The 23,310-nt window shown below is 42.2% G+C and overlaps 1 protein-coding gene and 1 pseudogene across 13 annotated transcripts in view; one reads left to right on the plus strand and one right to left on the minus strand.

Moving 5' to 3' along the window:
- Window positions 1–585: 585 nt before the first annotated feature.
- SH3D19 (SH3 domain containing 19) overlaps window positions 586–23,310 on the minus strand; it is a 179,832-nt gene continuing 157,107 nt past the window's right edge. For 8 of the 13 annotated variants that reach the window (XM_027117167.1, XM_027117158.1, XM_027117156.1 and 5 more), the window contains 10 exons: window positions 22,782–22,850; window positions 22,466–22,606; window positions 16,132–16,204; window positions 14,727–14,857; window positions 12,614–12,669; window positions 9,927–10,129; window positions 9,400–9,452; window positions 6,470–6,656; window positions 5,959–6,056; window positions 586–2,527 (listed from right to left, as the gene is read on the minus strand). In XM_027117167.1, the coding sequence (XP_026972968.1) occupies window positions 2,411–2,527; window positions 5,959–6,056; window positions 6,470–6,656; window positions 9,400–9,452; window positions 9,927–10,129; window positions 12,614–12,669; window positions 14,727–14,857; window positions 16,132–16,204; window positions 22,466–22,606; window positions 22,782–22,850 (1,128 nt within the window). In that variant the 3' untranslated portion in view covers window positions 586–2,410. Of the gene's footprint in view, window positions 2,528–5,958; window positions 6,057–6,446; window positions 6,657–9,399; window positions 9,453–9,926; window positions 10,130–10,433; window positions 10,673–12,613; window positions 12,670–14,726; window positions 14,858–16,131; window positions 16,205–22,465; window positions 22,607–22,781; window positions 22,851–23,310 lie in introns of those variants that run through there. The other 5 variants (XM_027117159.1, XR_003435026.1, XM_027117162.1 and 2 more) reach the window with 5 other exon arrangements.
- On the plus strand, window positions 19,963–21,450 carry LOC113625926 (transmembrane and ubiquitin-like domain-containing protein 1 pseudogene; annotated as a pseudogene).

The following is a 23,310-nucleotide window of genomic DNA, read 5'->3' on the forward strand; positions in this document are numbered from 1 at the left end:
AACCAAGCCCGTGCGCCACAACTACTGAGCCTGTGCTCTGGAGCCCATGAGCCACAATTACTGAAGCCTGTGCACCTAGAGCCCGTGCTCTGCAACAAGAGAAGCCACCACAATGAGAAGCCCGGGCACCACAACGAAGAGTAGCCCCTGCTCGCTGGAACTAGAGAAAGCTCGTGCACAGCAACAAAGACCCAACGCAGCCAAAAATAAAATAAATTAAATAAATAAATTAAAAAAAAAGCACCTATGAAAAACCTACACCATGCTACATTTTTACTTCTTGTCAGTTGAGTAGGTAATAAATGGCAAGCAAAAAATGTAGCATGATGGAATGGAAGACATAAAACTGCAAATTTTGTTTCAATAAAGATTTTTGTCAATAAAGATTTTTGTCAATAAAGAGGAAAGATATTGGAGCATATTGGATCCAAGATAGTATCACTATTATGTGAAAGTTGTCCAACCAGCCAGCCAAACAATCAACCAACCGAAAACCTATTGAGCCTATATGGTGAAAAGGGCTGGAGATATAAGATACCAACTCTGTTCTCAAAAACCTCAGTCTAATATGTATGAGAAAAGGACTTTGAAAAGTTCAGTTCGGTTTATTATAGTGTCAAGTAGATTTACAACTATTGCACTTATCATTCTGCTGACAGAAGCCAAAATTTAAAAGGAATATTTTTCTCCAGTAAAGCTAGGTTTTCATGATCTTTGATATAAGATGTTAAAATTACACAGGCAAAGAAATATACCTCATGTCCTATCCCAGACACTACCCCCCCACTTCTCTCTTTCCTGCTGTTGTACAAGCTTGCTGCAAATAGGAATTTAGTTGGGATAATATGCTTTAAGTCATCCATTTCTTATGAAATAACTTGAGTGAAATTTGACCAGTTTTCTTTATACTGTCCTCTTTACCCAAAACATGTAGAACAAACAGCCCCCATATTCCAAAATCAATTTTAACCATATACTGGGAAATGAGCTTTAATAAAAGAGTAAATATCTCCTCCCTTACAGAACCCCACATGGTGTTCACATGATGGTTTCACCACTTACTGCCTAACTTTGAATTCAGACAGTGGAAACAAAAACAAAAGCTAAAAAGTGGCCCAGCATATGAAACTCTTCTCAAAAATAGAAGAAAGTTATGAACATAGTTGGGAAAGTGTTTTACATTTTCAATGAAGTTCTGTTCCATTGATCTGTTCGGAAGATTGTCTTCGACCTATTTGGCTTTAGCCCATAAACTGTAATTGATTCAGTGTTGCAAGGAACCACTTTTATCTTAAGCCTGGAATGCATAACAATGGATAGCAGGAAAGTGGTTTTTTATTTACTCTAATAACTGTGCAGGGAAGAGCTGGAGAAAAAAGAAAACAACCCCAAAAGTATCAGCCTTCAGATTCTCAAATTATTTTTCGCTCTGATTATACTTGGAAGAATGAGCTGGGGGTTTGGCATTGTTTTCCATCTTAACAGTTGTTCTGTATTCTGAGATATATGTGATTCATAATGTACCACTATAACAAGACATAGTTTTATATATTACTGGGGTAACTCAAAGAAAATGAATTTTTCTTTGGGTACCAGTAATTGTCAAAAGAATGATTGCAGATTCAGAAAATGTGCTTATAATAACCCTGTTAACATAAAGTATACACAGAGGAAAGAAATTAAGTACTGTAGGTATGTGGAAGGGTTAGTTGTATTAGCAAGGCATTTCAGGATGGTTTTGGTTCTTTTGACTAAGATACATCAAATTTCAACACCTTTCAAACATTGGGACAAAGGGGAAACACCTGCTACCACAGGCGCATGTGGTGACTGTGAGCTGATTCACCATGTGCTCACAAAGGCTCCCACTAGTCAATGAACTACCCTCTCCTGGAGCAAGGCTTTGCTCCAGTAATAAGGATAATGCGCTCAAGCTGTTAGAATTAATTTGAATATCAGTGATGAAATTTAGGTTACCAACCATGGCCTGATAGTTACAGCATGTAGAATAACAAATATCCTCTTTTAAAACTAAAGTAGAAAATAAAGAAGCAGGTTAATTTACTTGTGCTGATGAACACAGAGGTCCAAGTGCAACTTCTGCTTCTAAGTGTCCTCATGCTGCCCTGTCACCAGACACTTTCCCGGGGGAAGGGTCTGCCTGCCTTGCTAATCCTGCTTGATGTCCTCCTTGGTAGAAATGTGCTCATGGGTTTCCGTGTGCACGTTTCTACTGTGAATGAAAGCTAACTACAAAATCAGATGTTTTCTGCTTTCAGAAAGTTCTGATATACCATGTACAGCATAGATATTTCTTTCAGTTTAAAAAAATAGTGCAAAAACATATCTGATAGTCAAAGTGATAGTTCAAGTGAGTTCTTGTGCCAAGGAACACAGTCAAGCTTCACCTTTAGCCGACTTGTAAAAACTGAATGTAGGTTTTGGGAAATATTCCAGATTTTCCCATCAATTCTCCACTCATCCAGTCATCATCTACAGATTCCAGCTCTGTTATTATGTCTCCAGCCTGTAAGAAGACAGGAATTGAAAATAATGATTAGTTTCTATTGAGGATAAGCATGGTAAGCAGCCCACCTGGAGAGGCATGTACATCTCCTCTTTATATAACTCATTTATCTTGATTTGCCAAGAGGATTAAACAATGTACCACAAAGATGACCTAACCCTAATGATGCCATTAGCTTGTATGCTCTTTTCATCAAAGCGCATTCCTTTGCCATTGTCACCCTTGTTGCACTTTTATTTTCCTGGTTGTATTTTGTGCCCCCCAAATTCACCACTCTTAATCTAAAATTCTTCTTTAATAAATAAAAATACCAGCTATCATATATATAAAATTTTTTTTCCCCATCTAACAATTATTGAGTACCCACTGTGTGTCAGACACTATTCTGGGCACTATGGATACAGCAAAGAGTAAAGACCTTATTCTAGAGTTGGGAGATGAATAAGCCAACAGAGGAGGACAGAAAGTGTGGGCTGCCATCTCTTTAGGGCAGCCAGGTGACACTTAAGCAAAGATCTGAAGATGAGAGAGTGAGCCATATGTTTACTGTATGCCTTGCCCTCTTCTATGTACTTCATGGGAATTAACTCATTTATTTTATTTTATTTTATTATTATTTTTTTTTGTGGTACGCAGGCCTCTCACCATTGCGGCCTCCTGTTGGGGAGCACAGGCTCCGGACGCACAGGCTCAGCGGCCATGGCTCACGGGCCTAGCCGCTCTGCGGCATGTGGGATCTTCCCGGACCGGGGCACAAACCCGTGTCCCCTGCATTGGCAGGCAGACTCTGCGCCACCAGGGAAGCCCTATTTTTATTTTTTAACAAACTAAGAATAGTGGAAATTAATTCATTTAAACAACAACACAGTCCTAGAAGTGGGTACTATTATTATCCCCATTTTTGAGAAATATTTTTATAGATTACCTTATTTTAAAGAAAAGGAAACTGAAGGTCAGATTACGTGACTTGCTCAGTGTTGCATGTCTAGTTAGTGGTAGAGACAGAATTCAAACCTAGTGTGATTCCAGGGCCTGTATTGCTATTAGGCATGAGGTCACCACGTTTTACAGTAGACCTTTTTACTTAGAAAGGTTTTTACTGCAATTGCCTTTTCTCAACATCCTGAGCACTTTGTACTCTATATTCTTCCACATAATGGTATTCTCCTCTACCATTTGGTTTATTCCATTCCTCCACGGCCTCAACATCAAATTTGCATTCTTTCCTGTCTTAAAGAGCTTCACCCTGACTCAGCACATGATTTATCCTCATCAGGTTAGTCAAAAGGGTTGTGTATCTTATTCGTGTATGAATTATAATTCCTCAATTTCAAAAATTATGTCTTCTGTTATCTCCTGAAACTATTTTGTTCTTTATGGTTTCTAACTGTTGCTTAGAATCTGGGTTTAGGATTCTATAATGGTCCAAGATGACCCTGGCTACTTTTAAGAATATCTTTATCAGGCTAAATGGATTTATTTGTAGCCCTAGGACATTGCCCTTTGGAAAACAGGTTTGATTTAAGGCCTTTCTTAAGGGAAAATGCTGACTATCCCATGTCATTAATTTACCTTGCTAAAATCTGTAAAAATTCTGGCATTCAAAGGTTCTGTTACAAGTAAGTTCCTTCCATTTCCTAAACTATAACATAATCACTGACTAACAAGTAAGTTCCTTCCACTTCCTAAACTATAACATAATCACTGACTAAAATTATTTTTCTTAGCTCTGGTCCATACATACATACTATGTCAGTTTTCTGAGGGCTAGGACAATTTTAAAAAGTTTTATTTACTAATATTCTGTGGATATTTAATAAAATATTAATGATCAACAACTCTGAAAGTGGTACAGAATCCCTTAACTAAAAATCTCTAGAACTATCTTGCTTACAGCCAGGCATTTGTAAAATGAAGACAACCTATTTTCTGGATGATACTGTGAATTCTGTTACATTGACATAACCTAAATGAAGGCCAAAATAATATCCCAAAAGTCTGAATCCAGAGTGTTCACTTGCAGTAACATTTTATGTAAAGATAAAAGGAATTAATTTTGAGCCACTGACTCTCAAGATTGAAAAGGACTAGGGCAACAGTTTCTAAACATTTGGATTTTATGGACCAATAAATTAAAAAAAAAACTGATATAGGGTTACCAATTATAATTTTGCATAAGAAATCTATACATTTACTAATAATATTTTATAATAGAAATGACATTTTAATATGAGAGAGAAGAAATTCTCAGAATAAAGTAAAACTCCATCACAAAATAGAAAAGTTAGCAACCTTATATATCTAGGCATGCCTCCCCTTCTCCATGGCTCCCCTAAAGCCTGCACATACCCAATATCACTGTTTTCCTCATTTTGTTGTAGACAGATGAAAACCTTGTTTGGGTACCCTCTGTCTTAAGTCTCATCTTGTCCAATCACTCCTGGATACTTTAATTCCTTCTATGGCACCCCTGCCTCTGAGCATCTCCGATAATGGAGAATTTCCCACTGTCTGACACAGGCTCTTCTGACAGCAATGACTTACTAAAGCCACCCTCCTTCCTCTGGCCCAATCCCAAAGTACTACCCTGGGTGCTTTCCTCTGACCACCGTCGAACTGTGGACTGCGGAAACAGGATCATGGAAGTATTCTTTTTACTTAAAAAAAATAAAAGGTACTTCCTTGATGAAGTAAGATTAAGATTAGATTTTAGGCTTCTAAAAAAAAAACTTGTGCAAAATACCTTAACCTTTTGGGATCATTTCCCTAAAGTCTAGTCAGTGTCTTTGTGGACAAGACTCCGGTGTCTTATGAGGCACTGCTGCAGAGGCCAGCTGTAGTAGTTGCCACCTGATTTCTCCGCTGGTTTCAAAGACATGAAGGCTGCAAGGGCCATGTAGAGGATCATCCTTTACTAGGGCTACCAATGAAACCTCCAACATTAGTGAGACGTGTTATAAGGCTAAGGAATAAGGAATTTGGTAGGCGACTGTGGTGCTATGGATATCAATCAGGCTTTCTTTAAGTACCTAAATTCCTTGCTGATAATTTACATTTGCCCTATTCACTTTCTCTAATCTCATCCTTTAGAATGAGGGTCTGAGATCTGTTCATTTTTTTTTTTTTGCGGTATGCGGGCATCTCACTGTTGTGGCCTCTCCTGTTGTGGAGCACAGGCTCTGGACGCGCTAGCTCAGCGGCCATGGCTCACGGGCCCAGCCGCTCCGCGGCATGTGGGATCTTCCCGGACCGGGGCACGAACCCGTGTCCCCTGCATCGGCAGGCGGACTCTCAACCACTGCGCCACCAGGGAAGCTCTGTTCATTCTTGACTAATGATCAGTACTCCACCCAAATGTTCCACCCTTCAGTGGAAGACATTTCAAAATTTATAGCTGCTTAATGCAATTACAAAAAGATACACATTCTGACCTTGAAGGAAAGCTCATCTTCATTCTCCCCATGGAAATCATACAAGGCTTTGGCCTTCCGCCCCTTCAGTGCTAAAGCAGCCGTACTTTTAGCCTCAGCTGTGAAGACACCAAAAATTCAAATATATAGAAAGACATTGGACTAAAACACAAGTCGAACATTTTAAGAAACCCCCTTGTCATTCCCAGGACATAATACTTCCAATTAATTTTGAATTTACCTAACTTGCAACAAGATGAAGGATGCTGTCTTAGCAGGAAAAAAATTATACAAAATATATTAACATTTAGGAGACAAAATTAGCCATTATTAATTGAAGGCATTTTAAAATCTCTTTTCCCCATAACTTCAATAAATTATATGAAGAAAGTTTGCATGACTTTATGAATCAACTTGCAAATGTAGGCAAACAACTTAAATTGAACATGGCCAGAGGGAAACGGAATATGTATCATTTCAAAGGCCTCACACTCCCCTTAGAGGGTAAGAGCCTTCCTTGCAGCTGTCGCACCTGGGCAGGGCCGCACGAAGACTGCGGGGAAGATGCCCTCCCTGTCGCGCAGTCTGCCCTTGTACCAGTCGGAGTCCACACGTTCCATGATCAGGATCTGGTCTCCTCTCTTGAAGGACAAGTCGTCACTGGTCTCCGCTGTGAAACTGTGAAGAGCTTCGCACCATTCTGCAGAAAGACTGTTCTCCTGTTTCAAATCAGAAGTTTGGTAAGAAATGTGAGATTTTGTTTGAGAGTAATTTCTACAAAGCTTAAAAAGTGGTGGAAAAAAAGCTAAGGGGTCATAAGATTTCAACGCCTGAAGGCCACTTTAAATCACTCAACACCTTATGTCACTATTGAGTTTCAGAAATAAAAGTTTCCAATAACTTTTTCTTAAAATAGAATTCTAAATGACAGACGTGATAAAATTTGTGACTTTCTGCTTTAAAGGGCTATATAATGCTTAAGCAAAAATTTTTTCTAATTATTATCTATGACAGTTACACTAAAATTAGATAAAAGCTTGCAATATTTGTGTATAGTATTTATGACACTATGAAAACATTCTGGCAAAGCATATAATTTTCAGTGAGGTTCTTCTTTATCTAAATTAGGAAGGATCAGAATGGGCAGTCTGTTAATTCCCAGGTCTCTACATGTTTCAGAGGCTATCAGATTCCATGGCACAGGACTTCATTAGTTCACACTTTTAATTTTTTTTTTTTTTTTTGGCTGCATTGGATCTTCGTTGCTGCATGCGGGCTTTCTCTAGTTGCAGTGAGCAGGGGCTACTCTTCGTTGCAGTGCACGGGCTTCTCACTGCGGTAGCTTCTCTTGTTGCAGCACATGGGCTCTAGGCGCTCAGGCTTCAGTAGTTGCAGCATGCGGGCCCTGGAGCACGCGGGCTTCAGTAGTTGCGGTGCATGGGCTTAGTTGCTCCACAGCATGTGGGATCTTCCTAGACCAGGGATTGAACCTGTGTCCCCTGCATTGGCAGGCGGATTCTTAACCACTGTGCCACCAGGGAAGTCCCCACACTTTTAACTTTATGACGCATAGTTAACTCCAAGGCTGGCAGGATAATCACCCAGATATGGTGGGCTAGTGTGGGGGAATGCTCCAACAGTAATGCTTTTACTGCAAACACATCAGAAGAAGGTTCTGCCCTGAGAAGAGGCATCACTGCCAAGTCACGATGGGAGCCCTATGTTCAAGAAGCCCAAGCGAGAGGCAAGGATAACACTAAGAGCAAAGGCTTGGAGCCCGCCAGTCAGCTCTGCCACCTCCTCGCTGACACTGGGCAAGAAGCTTCTCTACTCTGAGCCTCAGCTTCATCTTAGAGTTGCTTTGGGGATCAAATGAGGTAATGCGTGTAGAATGCTTAGCACAGTGCCTGGTACATCTTAAGTTCTCATCAACTGATGGCTTGAAAGAAAAACAAAAAATTAAACAAAAAACCCTAACCCTACCGTTTTGTTCCTGTACTTGGGTAACCAACCCTAAAGAACGGTACTTGTCACTCCCAAGAAATACAGGGAACCATGTGAACATTTCCTTTTGGAGAACTGTAGTCCCTTTCTTTCCTGTTTGACTTTAGCAGTGGGGGGAAGATGAAAGAATTGAGAGACACACAGCCTAATTACCACTGACATTTTTGACAAACAATGACCCCATCAGGCTCACTCTTCTAAAATAATGTCACAAAAAACAATGGGAAGTCACCCACATTCCTATTCAGTTTAAACACTTCTGAAGCCATGTTATACAGTGTAAAAATTTTAATCCATTTTTTTCTCTCTCCCATTATAAAATAATACAAATGCTCCTAAACACTTGGCAGTTCGGAAATATATGAAGACTGGGAAGAACACCCAACCACCTATAATCTCACTACCTAAGGGCAACTGAATGGTAACAAACACATTTCCTCATAGTCTTTTTATGCTATATATTCAACTTCCCTATAATACATGTTTTCCTCCCATGCCATTTACTTTACAAATCTAGTTTTTAATGTCCTCAGAACATTCTCCCGATAATGACCATATTTAGGTTATTTCCAATTTTTTCTTGTTACAATAACACCACCATGACCATCTTTGTGACTAAAACCTTGTCTCATTTTTCATCCTTTTCTTAGGGTGAGAAATAAAAATAATGATAACAATAATCTGCACTTTCTCTGTTTTAACATTCACATACTTATAATTATTTACTGTTGAGTTGTATTGAATCTTCATTAGATACGTTAAATGGTATTTTATTGTCTCTTTACAAGGCATTTCTTTGATTACTATAAGGTTAAATACTTTTTTAATATCAGCCACTTATAATATCTCTTTCATGAATATTCTAATAATATCTCTCCTTGTTTTTTATCAGGGTTCGCATGTCTTTCTAACTCATTTGTACGAGCTCTATATGCAATAAAGATATTAATCATCTGTTTACTTCAAATATTTGCTACATGAATTAAAAAATGACTTACAGGGCTTCCCTGGTGGCGCAGTGGTTAAGAGTCCACCTGCCAATGCAGGGGATATGGGTTCAAGCTCTGGTCCGGGAAGATCCCACATGCCGCAGAGCAACTAGGCCCGTGCACCACAACTACTGAGCCTGCACTCTAGAGCCCACGAGCCACAACTACTGAGCCCGCGTGCCACAACTACTGAAGCCAGAGTGCCTAGAGCCTGTGCTCCGCAACAAGAGAAGACACTGCAATGAGAAGCCCACACACTGCAATGAAGAGTAGCCCCCGCTCTCTGCAACTAGAGAAAGCCCGCACACAACAACGAAGACCCAACACTGCCAAAAATGAATAAATAAATAAATTTTTAAAAAAACACAAAAAATGATTTATAACATTTTCTTTTGATAATTATGATTTTAATAGTCCTCCCAGAGATAAAACTTGGCTTTCACTACAGTTATCTATTCAAGCAGCCTACCTGATAATTTGCACCAGAATCTTCTTTTTTGGTTTTCAGTGGTACCTTTGTGCCTGTATTTTAAAAAAATGTCAAAACTTCAGCTGTAAAGACCATATAGTATTGGAGAAAAACTTTGGGGGGAGAGTGAAAAGTCTGGGATTCCAGATCAGTCTCTTCATGTACTGGCTGTATAACTTTGCCCAGCACTACCCTCTCCAGATTTGTTTCCTTTACTGTAAGGTGAAGGAGGATACACATTAGTTATATTCTATAGGCCATTTCTGTTTGAAAGTCAGTGATTTTTTTTTCTGCCATTTCTAATATGAAGCCACCACTAACTACCTAAAACACCAAAGCCAGCTCTTTGAGAGACTGCCACAACAATGACTATCCCAATAATGATGTTGACCATTTAAAAATCATTTTTCCTTCTACCTTAAAAAATATGGCAATGTAGATTATTATGCAACTTAAGAATTAACCTATTATCTGGTTTATTTGAATTAGGATAGGACATAATAAAAAACCATATTCTCTGTACTCACTTAAAACATTTGTACCAGAGGTGGGATGATCCTCAATGAGTTCCACAAAGTTAAGGGGGAAGATCCCAGATCTCTCTCGAAGTTCTCCTCTCGCCCACTCGTCATTCACATACTCTTTAAGAATAATAATTTCTCCCTCTGAGAAACTTAACTCATCCTTCTGGTCTCCAATATACTCAAATCGAGCAACACATCTTGGGCCTCTGAAGAAAGAAGACCACATTTGTGGGTTACACTAGAGAGTACTAACTTTCAGAATGCTTTAAAACCTTCATTTAGTCTTTCAATAAATATTTATTCTGTGTTTACTTTGGAACAAGGTATACTAGGCATAGTTTAAAATTTTCCATGAAAAAGAATAAGCTATATTTCTAAATGATAGTCCTTACTTTTTAGATATGAACCTATTCACTCAGAAAGGCTAAAGTCAAGGTCACAAATACAGGCAGAATCCCAGATAAGCAGCTGGTGGTTGGTTAATGTTGCACATCTTTTGATCACCTTTTCTTCATGACAGAATCTCCCCAGTCTCCTTGTCTTTGTATCCTTGGGCCACAGTAATCCAGGGCCAAGTCTGAACCCTCTCAGTCATAAATGCACTGAGTTTAGGAGTGTTAACCCTGAGAATCTCAGGGCAAGACATCAAACTTCCATGGCAGAAATGCAATGGGCACCAGCTGGGCAGGGTAGATGCTCAATGTATGCTGAATCAGTGAGTTGTGTATATAGATGAATGGCCTTCAAAACTAGAAGGTTCGAAGAAAACAGAAACTCGGCTTATTGTCTTATAACATTTAATCTTATATCTTACACTGTTGTTTTAAAAATGATTTTTGTATCTCCTTTAAAAAGCCTTCATTTCTGAGAATTAGAATGATCTACAATTTTGACTGAAAATAAGATAAAAACAGATGAAATTGTGTCCCTAGAAGACATGACTGATTCCCAAACTTTTGATTTTAGGCTTTGGAAAGGAAGTTTCAACAGCTATGACTAAGGAGATGCAATTGCCTGAAGAGAATAGGTGGGTACTCGCTCCAATCAAAGTCTGATTTAAGTCAGGTCAATGCATCAACAGCCATGAAAGCCCACTTTAAATTCAACCTGCTGACACAGTAAACACTGCTTAAAAATAGGAGAAAAACTGAACCTGAAACAGAATTGAACTATTGTGGCATCAGGAGTTTTCTTATTTGTGATAACCTTTGCATTTATTTTCTGAAGTCCTCAGGGAGCATATCTTCTTATGTCTGACCGATTCAAAGACAGGTTTACAGTCTTCAGCAGGTACTGAATTCTATTAATTTGCTCATTTAACTGGAATATAAAATTGCATTGTGGCAGTGTTTTAAATCACAAAGGAGTTACAGTGATGCAGAAAAGGGTACATAAATTCACGGAAAGGTCTTCAAACATAAAGACGACCCCTCCAAATTAACTCTTCCTTTACTTTCAAAAACAAAAACAAAACAATACAAAATACCTAGCAGTTTTTGTAGGGTTCATATTTCTGTTAGGTTTACTTTTTTGTTCATTAAAAATATATATATTTATTTATTTGGCTGCACCGGGTCTTAGTCGTGGCATGTGGGATCTTCGTTGTAGCATGCGGGATCTTTTAGTTGCGGCATGTGAACTCTTAGTTGCGGAATGTGGATCTAGTTCCCTGACCAGGGATTGACCCCGAGCCCCCTGCATTGGGAGCATGGAGTCTTAGCTACTGGACCACAAGGGAAGTCCCTCTATCAGGTTTAAATATTTTCTATTGTTGCAGGAAGCGGTGGGACCCCTTCCAGGGCCTAAGAGTGGGCTCTTGTCTAACACTCAGAAATGAATTGTCCGAGGAGACACACGTACTGACAAAGCAAAAGACTTTATTGGGAACGGGCGCCTGGGTGGAGAGCAGCGGGGTAAGAGACCCCAGGAGAACTGCTCTGCCACGTGGCTCGCAGTCTCAGGTTTTATGGTAATGGGGTTAGTTTCCGGGTTGTCTCTTCCCAGTCATCTTGGTTGGCCCATATTTAGTCTGACTCAGGGTCCTTCCTGGTGGTGCGCCCATCCTCAGCCAAGATGGATTCCAGTGTGAGGGATTCTGGGACTTTGGTGGGACAATATTATGGGCTAGTGTATCCTCCCTCCCTTTGGCCCCTCCTGAATTCTTCTAGTTAGTTTTACAAGACATATTATGGGCTGGTATCTCTTCCCTCTTTTCAGCCCCTCCTGAATTCTCCTGGTTAGCAGCAAGTTCCTTATCAGGACCTCCTGTTGTGAGACAGCTCGTACAAGTGGTTATCATCGTGCCTAGCCAAGGTGGGTGGTTTCGGTCAGCGGTTCCCTAACACTATGACAAAAATATTTGAACCTTCTAGAAATCTGTTGGTAGATAAACAGCAGAAGGCCAACACAAAATGCCCTGGATGATGAAACCTCTCTGCTCGAGTGAGGCCAGGCTGTGGGACGCACCGGGATAGACTGTTTGTGCCTGTCTATATGGCCTGTATTGATATGGGGAGTTGCTTCTATCAGCATGTTGCAATTTCACCAGAATTTTTAAACAAGCAGTTTTCCTCATAATTAAAAAGACACATTGAGAATCTGAATAATCATACATCTGAAGTGTTTATTCTGTATGACATAAATGCTCACATCCTTTGTATCTTGTGCAAAACAACACAAGTAAAACTTACTTAACACAATGAGATGTGACGGATTCCCTTTTCCCGTTTCCTCCTGGAACATCAGTCTAGTAAAGACAAAAATCAAGATAACAGCTGTATTCTTTCAGATTTTAATAAGATAAATTTAAGCTAAGTAATTAGCAAATTCATGACTGAAGTTAGCCAGTTTAGCTAGGTGTTAAACCGACGAAATGTACCACAGGTGCTACAAAGGTATGAAATCCAGAATTTGGGTTTTTAAAAATATGCGTAACTTGTGATGTAGCCTTCCTTGAATAACCAATCAATCCTCTTATTTGCTGGAATAAGCACAATAATGTCGTTCTACCCCTGACTGAGTATACTCTACCCCTTATCCCCTAAGTTGAAAACTTCAGGTGAGGAGGGCTTAGGATAGAAACTAGGCATCAGGCACTATATAGACACCTATTCAAACTGTTGGTAGAACTCTGCAATACTTTCATGACCCTAAAATAAAATCTTTTAATCAAACTTGTGGATTCTCTCCATTGTCATAACCCTGGAACACTTCTTCCCCTTCAACGTGAGTAGGGAAGGAAGAGAGGACTTAGTACTCAGTGAGCATCTACTAAGAGGCGAGCACTTTATATAATAACTCATCTACAAGGCTCCAGAGAACTGGGTTGTGATGAAATATTTGACCATAATGCACTGTAAGTCTGAAAACTACTTAAGGCTTTGAGGTTTACATTAAATAAATCAGTGCCCTTCTTAATGAATTTCGAAAGTTCGAAGTCTTAAAACAATTTTTTAAACTTGCAGGCTTAGAAATAACACACCGATAATCTGGCAAATTCAGTATGATTGATTTCAGTGTGGTAATTGTGCTTTTTAAAGTACTGCTACATTGGGCAGAAGAAAAATGAGGAAGAGTGCTAAAACTAACATTACTCTTTAATATTAATTTAGAGAATGTGGTTGGATTTCTCCAAAGAATCAGGGAATTTTTATATACCAGACAATTTTTAAGACCCACACTTCGTAATTCAAGAGACTCAACCTCATTCATACTTGAAAAATACAGGTTTTCTGTTATATTTGTTTGCTAAGTTTCTGATGTAATGGAAAATCATTTTCTTACCCCCACCCCACCAAGCAGTTAATGCTCAACTATTTAAGCCAGGTTTATCGATATGTTCCAGTATCGATAAGTTATATTAGAGACTGAGTCATTCTCTTCCTACTGATATAAACGTTCAAGTGGCAGTCTGATTTCATCCCCATGTTTCTCAGCCACCCGGGCTTAGCACTCAGGGCTCTACTTACACAAGTTAGGCTTTGAGGGTGTATAAAATTCGGACACTTTAATATATGTTTCCCAGTCAGATTTGGAATTATTATGTGAAAAATCATTAATGGACCATTACCTCCAATGAAAGTACTTTGGTATTCCCAAATCTATTTTTTTAAAGGTTGAAATAAATGGGAATGGAAAGGATGAAAGAAACCAGTAACGAAATGTACTCCAAAGAAAAGGAGAAGTGGTACCATAACCTCAGAGAACAAACATTCCTTCAGGACAATCCAGTATCATTTAATTCTTTTTTTTTTTTTTTTTTTTGCGGTACGCAGGCCTCTCACTGTTGTGGCCTCTCCCGTTGTGGAGCACAGGCTCCGGACCCACAGGCTCAGCGGCCATGGCTCACGGGCCCAGCCGCTCCGCGGCATGTGGGATCTTCCTGGACCGGGGCACGAACCCGTGTGCCCTGCATCGGCAGGCGGACTCTCAACCACTGTGCCACCAGGGAAGCCCCTCATTTAATTCTTGTTTGCTGAATGTTGCAAAGAATTAACATATACCCTCAAGTGCTTATCAACCCTCCAAGAACAGCTGATTCACCAGTGGACCTGTAGTTTTTCACCTTAGGATTTCTGATAGCATTTAAGCATTAAGTGCTAATACTCCATAATATATGAATAATTAACTAGTATCTAATTGAACAAACCTTTATTTCTGAATTTTTCAAACACCAAATGAATTAATGGAAGGGAGAGAACCAGAACCCAAGAATCTAGGCTTCTGGTTATTTTTTTTCCAAACTGCAAATTACACAGAATTCACTGAATATATGACCAATTTAAACAAGCACAATCTACTTACAATCACTTTGACGTAGGTGGCAGGAAATACACCAGTCTGGTTTTTACATTTCCCCCTGTACCAATCTGTACCTATTTTTTCCAGAAGATAAACAATTTCTCCTGAAGTGAGGTTCAAATCATCAACTTGCTCTGTAACATAAAATAATTATGTATGATGAATTACCCTGCTTGCAGATCTGATTAAAGTAGCGTTTAGTTCTGTCCACCGAGGCAATATGTTCTACTGATTCTGAGAACAGGTTATACTAATCAAATTGACTTTAAAAATATATTATTTTTTCCTGGATATCATTGTTATGAGCCTCCTCTTTTAAGATCAAATTAGATATATTTACCAGGCACTGATTGATAGGAAATGGTTAAAACACACACACACACACACACACACACAAAACATTGTGCTGGCCAAGGGTTCTTCCTGTGTCAATATAAACCCTCTGCTGAATACATATTTTAACAATGAAAAGAGTTTTATAGACATGGTATAATATTCATATTATTCTCAACCATGCTTAAAAATCATTTCAATCTCAAAATATTAACTAAGGGAGTCCTACAGCTCTTTTGCAAATAAATTTACTCACAGTGAAATAAAAATCAGTCTACCAAGTGGATAAAAAACAGGTTATAAATAAATCAGGAATTTATTTTATTTGTAGCCTTGGATATAAAAGGTACTTAAAAATTGATTACAAAAATTTATATTATTTATTTATTTATTTATATTTATTTATTTTTGGCTGTGCTGGGTCTTCGTTGCTGCATGCAGGCTTTCTCTAGTTGTGGCTGGGGGGGCTACTCTTTGTTGCAGTGCACGGGCTCTAGGCGCATGGGCTTTAGTAGTTGCAGCACGTGGGCTCAGTAGTTGTGGCACATGGGCTTAGTTGCTCCGCGGCATGTGGGATCTTCCCGGACCAGGGATTGAACCCGTGTACCCTGCATTGGCAGGCGGATTCTTAACCACTGCGCCACCAGGGAAGTCCCTATTTTTTATTTTATACTCATTTCATAAGTAATAGCTGAGCTATGTGTGTTGGTTTTACAACCCTTAGGAGAAAAGAACTCCACTTATTAAATTCAAATTAATTTCATTATAATTGGTATTTGGTACCCCATTTTGAAAGAGTGAAAAAGTTTGCAACTGGTAGGCAATTTGCTGATCGTTCATTTGTAAGGGAAACACTCCTCCTCTCTCTGTCACAGGGAGTTTCAAAGGCAGAGCTATTACAGCTAAGCTTTCTGGAATGCCTTTTCCTGAAGGTGGGGTGATGGATGAGATGACCTCTCCAGTCCAGGGCTCTGCTGGTGCAGAAAATGAGAAGGATGTCCTTGAGAGGTTAACCTGGGGAGGATGCCTGATCCCAGATCCTAAGGTTCTACCACTTTATTACTTATGTCCTTACCTGCCGGAAAATCATGAAGAACGACAGCATGAGGGGCACCACTGTCAACAGGCTTCTGAGCGTGGCTTGGATCCTTAGGGGGAAAACAGGGCGGTGAATGGAGTGTGCAGGATGGACGCTGGATTTATTATTCACTCTGAGACCATTTTATTTTTCCTCATTAGGGTCCTCTTGACACAATTACATTATGAGTGCAAGATGCAAACCACACAGTTGAGCCACACAAGGGAATCATTACCAGGTTGAAAAGGCATGTGTCCTTGCCAGAGGAAAACAGAAATAACTCTCAATTATAATATCCCTTAGCATTTTTTAAAGCAAGAGAGTAAAACAAAAGGAAATTACTTAATTTTCTTTTTTTTTTTAAAGCAGTACCTATTCTATCCTGAAGTAGTGGTTTTTGACCTTTTTACCTTTCAAGGGTCACTTTTCCCCTAAACTGTGATCAGGACTAAACCTTAAGAACAGAGCCTTAAAAGCAGTCTCTTCATTAAGATGGGAAAAGAAAGAAGTTCTGCAATTTATGCTCTCGTCTTTTGTAATGAAAAGAGCTAATGACTTCCACAAAAGTATAATTCACAAAAAGTTAAAATCCATTTCGTTTATTACCACTTAACTGAATGCTTTCTCTAATTGGAAAGCCAACGCTACCTCCCATGCCTGGCCTGGATTTCCTATTTAATCTGAACGGTTTATTCACCAGTAATTCTAAGTAAACTAGCAAAGAGAATTCAGTATTCTCTACCCATCTAACCAAGTGCTTAGACTGGCCAGAGGAGAAGCTGAATTTGAAGAGTGACCATTTCTTATTGACAGGCAGCTGTTATTCTTAGTTTCTTTATATGAAGAGACAGGCTTATCCACATCATCATCATCAAATCTGACTGAAGGATATTATTTGAAATTATAACATTGGCAAACCTGTGGAATAAATGAAGGCAAATTTTGTGCCCTTTCTTTCTTTTTTTTTTTTTTTTTTTTTTTGGGGTACACGGGCCTCTCACTTTTTTGGCCTTCCCCGTTGCAGAGCACAGGCTCCGGACGCGCAGGCTCAGCGGCCATGGCTCACGGGCCCAGCCGCTTTGCGGCATGTGGGATCTTCCCGGACCGGGGCACAAACCCGTGTCTCCTGCATCGGCAGGCGGACTCTCAACGACTGCGCCACCAGGGAAGCCCTGTGCCCTTTCTTTTCTCTTCCCTCCTTCAATGGCTCCTGTCCCCTCAGGGCTCGCCCATCCCCTGGCCATGATGTTCAGCAGGGATCGAGGTCCACTCCTTCCACTTCTGCCCTGCAGCACCTTTGCTCGACTCTTTTCTGAATCAGTCAAAACGCACCTGCACAGGCACGCTGTCTTCTCTCATGTCAGCTGAATGGTAACAGAGGAACAGTTAGTGGCAGCTCAGTGTATTAGTTTACCAAAGCAACATTGACATTTTCTTAGAGGATGCTCAGTGCTTTTCCCTAAATAAATGGGCATTATGGGAATTTCAGGGATTGTGGAAAGGAACTGTGAGATATTTTAAGCCTAGAGGGCTTTAAAAATTATTATTTACACAATTTATTACATGTGTGTATGTGTGGTTTTCATTTTTTCTGATTTACATCTGTGGAAAAAGGAATGACCGCTCACTAAGGGGTGTTAGGCTAGATGGCTTTCCATCTGCTGGAAAAAGTCAAGTCAGAGGCCTACCCCACACCAAACACAAACATGAACCTCCAGATGGACCAAGATCTAAACACAAGCCTGAGAAGGTAGAAGAGGTGGGATAGTAACCTGGGCCTCCCAGTTTCCCTTCTCTGCCTTCCATGCATGGCTACCCCTGGAATGCTGCTCATCACCTTGGCCTGGCAGATGAAGGGCGAGAGGCACAGGTGAACAGGGTTGCCCACAGGGGTCTGTACAACTCAGACCATACCATTAGGGTGGGTATCTGGGAGGAAAATCCAACATATTTCAAAGCTCTTTCTAGTATGACAGTATGGCTATAATGGTTAATACTAATGAGTAAAAGGAATAGCTAACATCAGGACTTCCCTGGCGGTCCAGTGGTTAGGGCTCCGCACTTCCACTGCAGGGGGCACGGGTTCTATCCCTGGTCGGGGAACTAAGATCTCATATGCTGCGCAGTGCCGCCAAAAAAAAAAAAAAAGCTGATATTCACTGTTCACCCACTATGCACTACTCACTGTGTTAAACACCTTATATGCATTAATTAGCTCATTTAATTTTTTAAGCACCTTTGAGATATAATTCATATACCACAAAATTCACCCATTTAAAGTGCACCTAGGTTTAGTATATTCACAGAATTGTGTGACCATCACCACAATCTAACTTTAGAACATTTTTATCACTCCCTCAGGAAGCCTCCCACCCATCAGCAGTCTCTCCCCACTCACCCTCCCCTCAGCCCTGGGCAACCACTAATCTACCTTCTGGATTTACCTATTCTGGACTTAATATAAATGGAATCATAATGATAAATCAATTGTATAATCAACTCTGTGAGGAATTATCATACATATTATTTCACATATTAAAAAAATGAAGTTCAGAGAGGTCAAATCACCGCCTCAGGTAGTGGGAGGGAAACTGAAACCCGCGTCTGTACTGAGAACCAAGTGAGGTGACGATCCCCCGCCTCCCAGCTCTGACAGCCCAGCCTCAACTGATAGTCTGCAGTGCCTTCTGTTGACTAAGGTAGGGGAAAGCATAACACATTTTTAGAAATATTTACCTTAAAACTAAGCTTTCAAATAGGTAAGTTTTATTTTTCTAAAAAAATGTCCTGTTAGCCATGACCCAGAGCCTAAGAGAGGCTCCACTTCAGTGTCACCAGCTGCCAGCCCTCAGCGGCCACCTCTCTGCCAGTCTACAGCACAAGCCTGAGTATGATAATGTTTCAAGTGGACAAAACTGTGGGCTTCTATAAAAGAACAACTTGTAAGTTTTTCAGCTTCTATTTTCATCGAGGAGAGCTTTTTGACAGTACAACTCCCATGGTTACCCATCAGTGTGCTCTGAGAGAGGAAGAAGAGCGGTGACAGATGTTATGCTGCATCAAAACAGAAAACGAGTTAACAGAAGAACCCTCCCCGTGTGGACCCAAGTCAGAAATCTCAGTATCCCAGCCGCAGCTAGCGTAAGACATAGCTTTGCTGCTCTCCGAAATTCAAATTTTTAGTTTCTTAGCAAACCTCAAATGGTAAGCTGCCTTCTAAGAAGAAAGAATTGGACGAGATTATGAAAACTAGGCTGAATGACAAACGAAGTACTTTACTTGGTTTAAATGACAGATGGGTCTCATTTTTCATGTTTGCTACATTACCTAATAGATGGTGAAAATTTAACTGGATACCTTAAGAAGCTCTTTTAAAAGTATAACTCTAGGGCTTTCCTGGTGGCACAGTGGTTAAGAATCCACCTACCACTGCAGGGGACACGGGTTTGATCCCTGGTCCGGGAAGATCCCACATGCCACGGAGCAACTAAGCCCGTGAGCCACAACTACTGAGCCTGCGCTCTAAAGCCCGCGAGCCACAGCTGCTGAAGCCCACGAGCCTGGAGCCTGTGCTCCGCAACAAGAGAAGCCACTGTGATGAGAAGCCCGCGCACCGCAACAAAGAGTAGCCCCCGCTCGCCGCAACTAGAGAAAGCCCGCACCCAGCAATAAAGACCCAACTCAGCCATAAATAAATAAATAAAATAAAAATAAATATATATAACTCTATAAACTGTCCAATGGCATTTTTCTTGCTGAACAAACGACCTTCAATAATCATTATATTGGCGCTCCCACCTCTCGGGGATGGGTGTGTGGGGCGGGAAGATGGGAGCGGTGATGGAGGACGGGGACGGGGAGGGCGAAGTCTCAGATTCCCAGGCGAGATCTGGGGTCCTGCAGCAGGCTGGGTGTGGAGAGGCTTCCAGGAGAGGTGCGGGGTCGGGCTGCCTCGGGCTGGGGTGTGAGCTGACCAGTAGGGGCCCAGTTGGGCGGGGGGTGGCAACCCTCAGAGGTTCCAGTTTGCCAAAGGGCGCAGGTTGACGTTTGGTGTGGGGAAGCCTTGGGAAGCGGGTCGGGGTTTGGGTAAATGGTAACGAGGCGGTGTGGGTGTGTGTGTGCACGCGTGCGCGGGTGTGTGCAGAAACCACCTTTTTCCCCCTTGGAGAAACTTTAGGGACGGAAGAGTAGATAAGCTTTGGGTCAACGAGACGAAGGAGTAGGTGAACTTTGGGATGACCTGGGCGGGAAGAACAGGTAAGCTTTGGGGTGCAGTTTGGTGGGGGTTGAATTTAAGGGAGAGTCGCTTAGAAGGTCAAGGCCCTGACCTCGGAATAGGGTTTGGGTGAACTGGGGAGCTGGTTAAAGACCTAGATCTTAGGTTACAAAAAATGACTTGGGATTTGGTGATGGGAAGGGGTACGTGGGGCGTCAGAGCAGTCCGTGTCCCAAGGCGGGGCTCGGGTATGCGGGCAGAGCTATGAGGACTGTGGGAGAGTTGGGGTGGGGTCAGACGCCCCCCGAAGTTCAGAGGGCTCCCGGCGGGTGAGCCAGCCCCTCTCGGGTTCTTTGTGCCTCCCCAGCTCGGTAGCGCAGCGGGCAAGGCAGGTGCCGTGGCCCTGACCGAAGGGGTGGGTGATGAGGTGACCATCCTTTTCGCGGCGCGTGCCTGCCTTCCGGTGCTGGCTCTCGCCTGTGCCTCAACGCACACTGCCGAGGGCGCTGACCCACTGTCCCAGCCGTCAGGGACCCCGACACCGACACAGCCCAGAGGAGCCATGGCAGTCACCAACAGCATCGGAGGGGAGGCCCCAGGAGCCGAGACCCCCAGCCTGAGACGCAGAGGTCAGGCTGCACAGCCAGAGCCTGGCGTGGGGCTCCCAGCAACGCCGCCGCCTCCAGAGCCCCCAGTACTTCGGCTGAAATTCCTCAACGATTCAGAGCAGGTGGCCAGGGCCTGGCCCCATGACACCATCGGCTCCCTGAAAAGGACCCGATTTCCTGGCCGGGAACAGCACGTGCGACTCATCTACCAAGGGCAGCTGTTAGAAGACGACACCCAGACCCTGGGCAGCCTTCACCTCCCTCCTAACTGCATTCTCCATTGCCACGTGCCCACTCGGGAGGGTCCCCCACACCCACCCTGCCCACCAGGGTCAGAGCCAGTCCCCTCTGGGCTGGCCGCAGGTGGCCAGCTGCTGCTGCTCTGGGACTGCCAGATCCAGTACCGGCCCTTCTTTCCCTGGACCGCCACTCTGGGTCTGGCCGGCTTCACCCTGCTCCAGTCTTCTGGCCTTTGCCGTGTTCCGCCCGTAGTGCCTCCATGGGCTCTTGGCAGTGTTGCTGGCCCCTCCGGACCTTGCTCCCCATGACACGGCGGGAGCTGCTGTCTGCCTAGGCCTGCCTCTCTGACCTGCCTCTTCCCGCTACCCTGGAGCCCAGCCCTGTGCCGCAGAGCACTCCAGGGGCCAGTGGAGGCCCCTCCCTGTGACCTTCATGGCTCTGGGCCATCCCCTGGGGCAGCTGGCCCTCCGCACCCACTAACAGTCAGCTCCTTTGGGTCAGACAGCTGCTGTTGCTGCCCCGGTGCTGGGCAGAGCTGGGCCACGCCCCTGGGCCCTTCTTAGTGTTCTGCCTGAGAATCCAGCCTCCTCTAGTCCCTGACAGCTCCTTGGGCTGATTTAGGGACTCCAGGACTGAGGGGCTGGAGAAGGGGAGCTGGGAGGGGTGGAGGGGGTTCTCTGGAACATGTGCAGATTAAATAACTGTGAAGTTTAAAAAAAAAAAAAATCATTGTATTCTCCCAGGCTCGACAAATTGTTAGGCCTAAATTGTGACTTCAGATTGTTGGAACATCTCATTTCATTATGTTTATGGGCTATAAGCAGAGAAATGAGGTTTATATTAAGCTTAAATCTTAAAGGGAAGTATTTTTTAATGTCAGGCTTAGCATTTCTAGGGCTGCCTTTAAAATAATTATCCATTCTGTTAGAAAACTAATCTCTAGTACTTTGGTAAACATGTTTACATTACTTCAAAAATAAACAGCTCTCACGGTTGAAAATTAATGACTGAGTGTCCTGGTTGCTGTATGTCAGCACGATGCGAGAAAGGCAAAACACATGGTAGTCACTCTGTATCAAAGTGATTAGTATGGTAATGGCAACTCTTAGAAGTAATTTACTCTTAAAATGGAATAAAACGCTACCGTAATTTTTACTCTGGTTAAAATAAACGTGCTAATAAAAACCTGAGAATGAGCTATAATTAATAGTTCTATGAAATGTGCTGCCACGTGTGATATGAAGGCGGTACAATATTAATTCCTCACGTTCGGCCTGCTTCTGAGATGCTCATCAAGTGGGGTGATGATCTTCATGTGAGACAGGTGAACTCTGCCAGTGGCGGCTCCCTTCCGGCACTCCAAGTAATTACCTTCCACCTGCTTCAGTATCACAAGGACGTCCCCACGCTGGAAGGTACGATATCACTCTCTGAAGCAATTATTATTTAATAAAACATTATTACTTTTTCCACATTTTAATCTTTGGAGCCTAAAGCATTTATAATAACGTGTAAAACAGTAACAGAGGCCAGAGATTTTTTTTTTTTTTACATTAGTCAGTAAAGAAAGAGCTCTACTTTACCTTACAAGAAAGTTCTCCAGGGTTTTGCGGGACAATGTCTTCACTGGCAATTCCGTGAGGCACAGACAGCTTAAACATAAACCAATAAAAGGATTATTCACAATCAAATAACCTCATCCTAAGCGGCTGATCACGTGGGGATTTGGCATGTTCGCCTGCAGTATAACCTCCCGCAGTTAAGCTCTTCACTCGGCTTCCTCAAGCTCGGGATCTAGTTGGTGGGGCTGCCGTTTCTCAGGCTGCTCAGAGTCCTCGGGGGCCTGGGGCTGAGCCCACAGGACCTTGGCAGCTGAAGGTGGCCTAAAGTTCCCTTAACAACCACATCCAGGAAGTTCTGCTCTACAGGACAAGGTCCACCAAGACCCCAGGGCGTCGGAAGGGTAAATACTCAGCACCTGACCTCACGGCCTTTAGTTCAGGGGCGGCTGATAGGGGACTGGTGCCTCCCCTGCGGGGTTGGACTGGCCGCTTCCATCTGCCTTCAATCTCATCTGCTCCTGCAGTCGCTCTCGTACAAGTATCTACTTAA

Source organism: Aethalodelphis obliquidens, unplaced genomic scaffold (genome assembly GCF_003676395.1).
Source record: "Aethalodelphis obliquidens isolate GAN/ISIS:26980383/991018 unplaced genomic scaffold, ASM367639v1 scaffold17, whole genome shotgun sequence".
NCBI lineage: Eukaryota > Metazoa > Chordata > Mammalia > Artiodactyla > Delphinidae > Aethalodelphis > Aethalodelphis obliquidens.